The sequence below is a fragment of the Phaethon aethereus genome (genome assembly GCF_964289735.1).
Source record: "Phaethon aethereus genome assembly, chromosome: 16".
NCBI lineage: Eukaryota > Metazoa > Chordata > Aves > Phaethontiformes > Phaethontidae > Phaethon > Phaethon aethereus.
The window spans coordinates 14,376,136-14,385,435 of NC_138592.1; the positions used below are offsets into that span (position 1 = coordinate 14,376,136).

Below are 9,300 nucleotides of genomic sequence, written 5' to 3' on the forward strand. Positions count from 1 at the left end.
TCTACAAGAACAAAGTTTGGGTGGTTAAGCTGGGAGCTTGTGCAGAGAGAAGTGGCTCATGGCCATTACTGTTCTGAGAAAGTCTAGGCTGTTATTTGGGATGCGAGTCTTGGCTCTCACCCACTGTCCTTAAGTGACTGTCAATTCCTCATCGGCAAAAAATTACATGGTAATACTCCTTTGTGTCTTTGACATGCACCCAAGGACAAGAAGACCTCAGCATCTCCAGCTGCCAGAAAAATACAACCACTTCACCCATCTCTGCCTTTATCAGCTGACAAATTTGAATTGGCAAAAAAAGTAGGTCCATGGTAATTGGCAGCGCATCTCAAGAGTAGGTTAGATGAGGCAAAACAGGACCTTTTCTCCCAACAGAGGTTAGACCAGGCTGCTGAAGTCTGTGCACACAGAGGGGATAAGTAGCAGTTGTGTGAGTACAATATGCAACTTGTACACACAGGTTTACCAAGAAGAGGATAAATTTTAATAGCAGGAATATTTTAACTGTTCAACATGTAAACAGCATTCTGGGCTGATCTGATCAATGCTGCTTTGCAGATCACATTTGGTATGGTGCTATATATAGTGTTCCTGGAGTTTTATTTAATAGGATGGTACATTTGATCCTAATGTGCCATCTCAGAAGTAATGAAGCAGAAAAGATCTTTATCTTCTGTGAAAGTTGCAGTTATTGGCAACCATTCAGAAAAAAAAATAAAAGTAATTGCACAATCTTGGGAGATATTGTATTGCTAACTGATTTTAGCACGAAGCTTGGGTGGTTTTCATTCTGAGTTAATCAGGCAATGGACCATATATGTTGCAAAGACATCACTTTCAGACACTCTCCACGTATTGACAAACACAATTGCTGGGGCTGCTGCCTTAATGAAAGCTTTCAAGCTTTCTGTATCTTTGGATCCCTCTTTTGGAGCAAAATAAATAAATAAATGAGCAGGAGAAGGAAGAAGCACATTTAGCAATGTGCTAAAAGCATCCCACTTCCTAGAGTACAGCATGGTTTGCCATTCAGTTGCCTTTTTTTTGAACAACTGATGCAGATGGCACAGGAACTTGTATGTTTGTGATTGCTCAACATACTAAATATAGAGCTGGGAGTAAAGACGGGGGCCTAAATTCAGAAGAAGGACTCAGTGACGCAGTGATTACATTTTAGTGCTGCTACCTGCAAGGAGCTGAACATCTTATGTATGGCATGGGGACACCTCATTGCCTGCTAGCCCCAAAGTGTGCATGGGTCAAGTAGCTGTTTGGTAGTAGTGTTTCTAAAAGAGCAAACCAGGAGCTGCTGAAATGACAGAAGGTGCTGGGGAGAGGTCTGCAGGATTAGCTCTGCCCCCTGAAGATGAGTCTACATGACTCCAGGTCATCCACACTGAGGAGGAGGCAACACCAAAGCTTGCAGCTGGACAGTGAGTTTCCACTGCACCCTCAGTCTCAAGCTAGGTGAGCATGGGGAGGACACTGCAGGGAATTTTAGGATTTTGAGAAGCTACATTTTGAGTTTATGCCCCCAAATGCTACTGAAGTTGCTCACATCCCTCTCAAGAATCTACTTCCATAAACGGTTTGAACAGTAGGCTCTTGTGAAGATTGAATGATCTCACCCTTCTCTCTCCCTGAGGACTTTTAAGTTTCATTTTCTGAACAGCAGAAGCCCAGGATTATATGCTCAAATATATGTGTAATTAAGCACCATGCACATATGGACGCGTGACAGATGTGTGCATGGAAAAGCAGTAGCACAACACCCCCCTTTGATTCCTAGCCCTGGAGTCACAAAGGCAGCTGTGGGGACAGCTGCATTCATGTCACAAAATCAGCTGAGAAACAATCAGGAGGACCAGTGGGTGGGTGGTTTCCTCATTGCCGGTAGCAGTCGCAGAGGCTCTTCTCCTCTCCTTCTGTCAGGGTGGGTTTCCCCACCATTCCCTCACTTTCTGCTATTATGTTCATTGCACTCAAGATTCGTCCAGCCTGAAGATGTGAGGTGCTCCTGACTCACGGACGTTGAGGTGGTCTGGTTCCGGCCATGCCTTCCCTGACATGACCAGACCAGTATTTTTCACCTAGGAACTTTACCAACATTGGAAAGACAACAGAGATTGCGCAACAGGAGCTGTTATCAAATGGTCACAAGACCTCTGTCTCACAGGGTCATGGGTAGAAAGTCCACTCATTTTCAACAATGTTCCCTAAAAGATATTTGGAAACAAACCAAATCCCTTTGTCTACATATAACTCATTTGCGGGTCACCTCAATAGGTCTGAGAAAGTAATGTAGTTTGGAAAGGACCTCTGGAAGTCTCCTGTCCCACTTCTAGCTCAGAGCAGGGCCCAGCTCAAAGTAAGGTGAGGTTGCTCAGCACCCTTGTGAAATGCACCCTTGCGTGTTTACACTTCCTGACCTGCACAGCGTAGAATTTCACCCAGAATTTGGTACATTGGCCTAGTTAGAGGCTCTCCTGATGTTGCAAAGGCTGTGGGAATAACCCTTCTCGCAGAAACTACCAGAAAAAGTATTACAAAAACTACTCCTTCCCAACATGCAAGAAACCAAAAGAACAGTGTGCTCTTGGCAAAGTTCAACTAGCAACGTCCTCAAAACAGAGGCACAGCCAGCATTGGCACCATGGGCAAGGGCCTGGCTTTGAAAATGAGACCATGAGCTTCAGGGCAGGAATCTGCAGTTCCTCCCCAGGTTCTGTCACAACCTGGAAATATGGCCTCTGCTTGGCTGTTCTTAGAAAGGGTGCAACATGACCTGCAGATCTTTCCATGAGTGGTGCCCTGCTGAGGCACGTAAGCACTGATAGAGATGGAAAATTATTTTACAATGGAAACTTTATGTAATGAGAATGGTAAAGAATGGGCTATTTCCAAGCAACATCAAACCTCCAGGTTTCCAAATGATGAGTTAACCTCCCTGCCCCTCTCTCCTGAAGATACCTCTGTCCAGCACATTATGACCTGCCTTCATGTACACTCCTAAAATCTTAAGTGAGAAGCATCCTAAAAGAGCAAACACACGCTAAATCTCCATGTATGATCTTTCGCGCCTTGTTAACTGCTTGGCCACGGGGGTGTTCACAGTCCTGGAGATGGGGTACCTGCACTCAGCATCCTTCACTAAGGGGAGTCCAGGACAAGCACGAAACCTGTCCTCCGTGGAGCTGGGAGGGGATGCAGCTCTCTACAGCCTGCTCAAGCTCTTCTGGCTCTTTTGAGGGTATTTTCTGGGAGTTTTGGTGGCTCTGCTGGTTTGAATCACGTTACCGTGAAGCTCTCCACAGGCACTGCGGCGTGTTCAGCAGCTTCCCCCCTCTGTTTTGTCATGTAAATGTCAACATGAATCATCAAGACAGAAGCAAGAGTATCAAAATGGCTGCATTTCCTGCCCCAGCAGTGACATTTAGAGCATTATTCAAGCCAGCGATCTCGACCGTGGGGACTTGCAGGAGCTTGTCAGAGGATCCAAAGCACTTGTGAGAAGCCTCGTCGGAAGACATGCGGTAAAGGGCACCCGATAAACAAAAATATGCCTAAATATGAGGGTGTTTCAGCCTGACTCACAGCATGCACATCTTCCCTGGGTCGTTTCCAGAGATGTCTCGCTGTTTCTCTGCCTTGGGCTGCCGCAGCGAGTCGGGGCAGCTTGGCTGCAGCTCCGGGCGCTCCGGGCTGCTTGTGTAGCACTTCACGAGTGCCTGTGGAGGGCAGATACAAACCACCCTTTCCGTTATACTCTCACCCCAAGGCCTCCAAACACCATCCCTGGTACTGTCCGGACTTGGTCCACGTTCCCAAGCACCCAGGTTGGGGGACAGTGTCTCCCACCCCGCTGTCACCACCTCGCTTTTGAATTGTGGTGTTCACTGGTTGATTTTTCCTTGGGAGAATGGCTGTCCCAGTCAACCCAAGCACTTACCGGGAAGGATGCTGCTCAACTCAAAATTCATCCATTTTTCTTTGGATGAATTATGTAAAAGAGCTTCTGTGCTCCTACTCCCTGCTTCCAGCACTCAAGTTTTGCTTGCCATCTCAGTGGTCCCAGTGAAACCCATGTTTTTCAGGGGTTTATTGTAAAGATTGACAAAATTCCCATTGGGGCAGTAGCTCAGCAAACACTTAATCAACACGAAGAAGGGGACTAAGTTTTAAATGATCCATTTTCAGTCATCTTCTCCCTCAAATACATTCCTGCTTCAAAGATTTAAATGAAGAAAGAATTTTTAAGGAAACTAAATTAAAAATAAAATATCCTCCCTCCAGCCCCCATACTGGCACTTATTCCTTCCATCCTAAAAACCCGGTACAGCCACTCACTGGAGCGAACTGAGCTGAGCAACACAGTCTAAAATCAGTAAAAGCCCCCTCAGGCAACATCTTTTAGGTTCGCTATTTTGTTCTCTGAAACTTCTCTCTGCGATTTGTGGCGAAGGAATCTTTCTCTATTTTTAATCACCTTCATCATTGTCTCTGCTCTGTCCTTCTCCTCCCGGCTCAGAGACTCCTTCTTAGGAGCTGTCTGACTGTCTGTCTGTCTGTCGGTCACGGCGAGCTGGTGCATTTTGAAGAGTGACAGATTGCCAGTTGGAAGGAAGGCACAGTCTGGGAGTGCAGTCTTTAGCTGATAAAAACTATTTCATCAACATCAGTTCTTCTGTTTTACAAAGCATAATTCATAAAAAGAAAACCCTCTTGGAGATTCTCACAATACATAAAAGCATATAAATAAAAGATAAATGAAGAAAACAAGACACATTAATTACATACAGCAGAACAGGCTCATCTAAAAAGCTTGCTTGTCAGTTTTGATCTCAGGTTTGCTGGTGATATACTGTTTTTTTACGGCTGGTGGAAGCAAGCTGGAGAATAATCCTATCCAGTGATGAAAGGCCAGTGTGGACAATAGGGCCATCCAAAGTCCCTGGGGTTAGGTGGGTGAGAGAGCAGAGGAGAACAGAACCTGAGGACACTGGACTGCAGAGAAAGAAAGATCGTGGATCCCTTTCAAGGTGGGATGGAGAGTTTTAAAATTCAGTGGAGTCTGAGCGTAGAGCTAGCACAGGAGGCACGAAGCAGGGGAGGTGGGATGAGCACATTCGCGGCTAACTGAGAGCCGGACAGCCGCCTTTGCGCACAGGGAGAAAAGGAACATAAGGAAGGGACCACAAGCGTAATTAAGCCTGGAAACACTGGTGTGTGAATCAATGCCGCTGTGAGATGTGGAGAAGCCCTGACAACAGCCACAGGGGCTAGCAATAATTCATAAGTGGTACAAAACGAAGCTGGCCCTGTGGTTGATACAGAGAGCACGCGTTGACTCCAGGAGAACATGATGCCAGCGGTGTGGAAAGCACAGATACCAACTGCCACCCTAAACCCTCCAGCCCCCGGCACAAGCAGTTGGCCATCACAAAGAGCAAAAGAGCATCTCCCACTGTGCACTCCCCGTGAGCCTAATGCCCGGCCCCTCCGTACACACCCCCCACACTCTGGGAGGCTCTTCCCCAGCTCTGGCACTGCTGGCAGTGTGGTGGAGTGAGCTGTGTTGGCAAAAGGATGTGTGTGGAGTGGATGGGCAGAGTCAAAGGGCTGAGTTAAAGCAATGAGAGGGACCAGAGGTTAACGGAGTGGAGTGATAGGGGCAGAGGACTGGCAGAGGCAGATGCCACCACTCTTGGGGTGATAGGAGAAGTCCTTTTGAAACGCAGAAGGTCACTGTTGACTTACTTTCATGTCGTGGGACTGGAAGAACACCATGGTGGGGCTTCTTGGCAATGAGAGTGCTCAGCCATGAAGGCTTGGGAAACGGGGACTGCTACACTAAAAGCAAATGTGAAGGTAGTGTTTGAGGAAAATAACATTTGGCCATGCAGGGAGGAATGCTGTGGAGCAGATCTGGACTAGGCAGTCAGAAAGTGCAGACTTGATAGCCAAGACAAAATCTGACCTATCTTCTCCATGTCTTGGGTCCCAGCAACATTTGGAAGGGTCCCACACCATACAGAAAGGCCTTTGGAAAATCTTGTGCCATTGTTATAAATCTTGCATGCAGGCACAGAAATTCAGGTGCTCATCATTTCTGAGGGTAGACCCAGAGGCTATCGCTGTGACTGCCCGTATGTGTGGGACATGTGGATAAACATATGATCAGATGATTGTCACCGCTCCCTGGTGTCATGCCAGAAAGCATCTGTGTCAGCTACTGGCAGCGACTTTTGCAAACTTTCAGCTCTCTGCACCCCTGGGTTTATCAAAGAGCACACAGCAGCCGACAGCCCATCGCAGCTTAAAGACCAAATAAATCTGTGGCTTGTCTCCCAAGGTCTTTCCTCTGGTGCTCTTATCTCTGCCCGGAGAAGCAGAGTTGTAGGAGGGCGGCAGGTTCACACACTTGCTGTTGCCTTGTACCCACTGTCTGAACCGCCTGGGCCACCCGTCTCGTAGGCGTAGAGGTGGTGTAAATACCTGGCGAGGGTTGAGGAGTCAGCACGTGGCTCCGCTTCTCCCTAACGGCCACAGGAGTCTCTGGGAGGGGTTTTTCCATGTTGGCAAAACAGAAGTGAGAGGGAGTATTTTTGGGGCATCGCCCTACACAGACCTTTGCTGCCTTGAGGACCTGCTAGAACGTGGGTTCAGTACTGGTTTTGCTTCACCCCTCTGGGCATTCTGGATGTAACTACCTGGTTCGTGTAGCTGGCAGGGGCATTTTGTGCTTTTTCTTTCAATGTTAATACTACTGTGTCAGCAGCACCACTGGGGAGCAGTTTCAGAGAAAGACTTATTTGGGTGAAAAAATTGCAGGCATCTAAAAACACGAAATGCATTCAGACTCATTATGGTTATGAAAGCTTTTTCAAATTCTGAAAAACATGAAACACATCCCTTTTATGATTTGAAGTTAATGCAGTTGTATTGAAAACATTGTAAAAAAAAATGAAGCAAAAATTGAAATGAACAACTCTATTTTGGGCCAAATGAAGCATTCAGTTTTCCCCACAAAGATTTCTTCCTATATTTATTGGTTGAATCACCACTGAGAGGCTTAGAACATGGATCCCAGCTGCCGTGGAAGCAAGGTCTTTTGGTATGTGGACTTTCTGGCTGTTCAGGGTGTTCCCTTCAGTGGCGAGGGACCTGCCCGGTGGGTACTCATGCAGCTGCAGAAGGACAAAGTCTGTGTACCCACAGCTGCAGGTATCTGCGCCCAGGCACCAGTACCCAAACCTGGGCATCGCCCATTATATGTCAGTGGCTGCACATGAAACCCTTCCCTGTGCTGTGCAGAGTTTCTTCACGGCGGCATATAAAAAAGTGTGTGAAGCCAGCGAAGAGTTTACATCTCCAATGGTTGTCACGTAAACTTCCACTTCTAACAAACAATGCCAAGTGATGCGAAAGCTGATAAAATGAACATTCACACTTCAGGTTTCTGCAAAACCCACTAGGACAGGTCTTGCTACATCTCCTGCAGAGATGCGCAAGGATTTGAAAATTATACCTGTTACCAGAAGATGATCAGGCTGAACAGGGAAAATTTCAGACACAACCAAGTTTCAGACACTTAGTATTTAAAATACAGAAAATTGCAGAAAATTACATAGAAATTTCAAGCTGGGATGTGAAAAATTTAAACTGCAGAAAGACAAAACAGACGTTCCTGCCCATTCACAACCCATTTTGGAGTGAAACCCTGAATATCTCTTTGCCGGCAGCAGAACTGCCATTGCTGCAAGTCTTGAACTCCCCAAATGAAGAAGTCTAGGGTGGGAAGGGGCAGATTTCTCCTCCAAACTGGAGAAATATCAGCAGGTGCTGAAATATGGTGTGGCCGACATCGCACAATTTTATACCAGCAGGTGAAAAGGAAGCAGCTATATTTCGTCAGCTCTTTTCTTCTTCCTGTGTCCCAAAACCTCTGATCTAAAGAACAAGCCCGAGCTGGGAAGCGCAGTTGAGCTGTGGATGGCACAACCATGCCTGGACCAGCAGCAGCCCCCAGCGGGGCTACGTGTGGCAAAAGCCTGTTTAAATGCTGTTAAACTACTGCTAGTTTGAGAAACCCCTGTGGGTCCTGGGTTGTGAAGTGCAAAGACTCCCTCAGCACTAACGGCTGTCAAATATTAATGCTATTCCCCTTCCAGCTCTTATTCACAACAAATTTTCATTGCAGCAGGAAATGTTGCTACCCACCAGCTAGTCTGAATAGCAAAAATGTGGGATTAACTGACAGTCGTAAGACTAAACACGGAGGCTTCTAACTAAGCAGATACCGTTCCCTGCCAAAGAAGATGCTCGCAGTCCCGACACGAATAGCAGTGAGGGACAGGGAACGTGCCTGCAAGGAGAGAGACTCCAATACGATGGAAAGGATGCTTCTGGTCAGGAACCCCACAACCTCTTGACGACGCTTAACCTCTCCTTGTCTGGCGGAGCCAGGAGCCAACCCCAGGCCTGATGGAATCCCTTTGGATCAGGATCTGATCTCACTTACCGGAGTGTGTATCTGAGGTCTGTCTTGCTAAAGGTCTAGTTCACCCTTGGAGTGGAGGAGCAGTAGGCATCGTTTCTCCAGCGTCTCTCTGCCCCTGAGGATTCACCTCCTTTTGCCTGCCCTCTGCGTGGGTGCTGGTTCTGCTTGGCAGCAGGAATGCCCTTCTCTCGGCCCTCGTGGTGGGATGGGGATGTGTCAAGGGTGCTAGTTTGCTGAAGGGAGAACAAATCATGCTGAAGTCCTAGCTACACCAAGGACCTCTCCCTGCGGAACAGCAGTTACGAAGCGTGCTGTAGGACACAGGCCAAGGCTGAGCAGATTGTGGTGCTGTATAGGCAGACCTTTTCTGCAACCAAGCAAGCCCGAAATAACAGGGTGCATGAGTCCATCCTCCCTCTTTACAGCAGCCTTCATTTCCTTGTGACTCATTCAGTCTGGGTAATGAATTTTCTTTATTAGTCAGAAATCAATTCCTCCTACTCCTGACCAGTAGACGATGCACTGTACCATATTATCTTATCTGTACTTCTGTCTGGGCTGCCAGAGAATGTGGCAGTGACTGGACATTTCAAGCTGAAGATGCTTGGGAGGCAGGGAGAGCAGAATGGCCTGTGCTCTGTCCTCCACAAACGTCAGAACTACTCATTTTGTTATTTGACTGTAAATTTCAGGTTTGATCCCACCTGCTTTCTCAGCGTGAAGTGCTATTAAAAATCATTGCCTGAGTAGAGAGCGCCAGGTCAAGACATGCAAGTGCGTTTGCCCTATGTAGCCTGGAA

The 9,300-nt window shown here is 47.2% G+C and overlaps 1 protein-coding gene across 1 annotated transcript in view; it reads right to left on the reverse strand.

Moving 5' to 3' along the window:
• LOC309410731 (ER degradation-enhancing alpha-mannosidase-like protein 2) overlaps positions 1–4,591 on the reverse strand; it is a gene marked incomplete at both ends in the record, with an annotated part of 96,187 nt that extends 91,596 nt beyond the window's left edge. Inside the window, 2 exons of the mRNA XM_082007177.1 lie at positions 3,595–3,728; positions 4,487–4,591. Coding sequence (XP_081863303.1) covers positions 3,595–3,728; positions 4,487–4,591 — 239 coding nt within the window. The remainder of the gene's footprint in view (positions 1–3,594; positions 3,729–4,486) is intronic.
• Between the last annotated feature and the right edge of the window lie 4,709 nt (positions 4,592–9,300).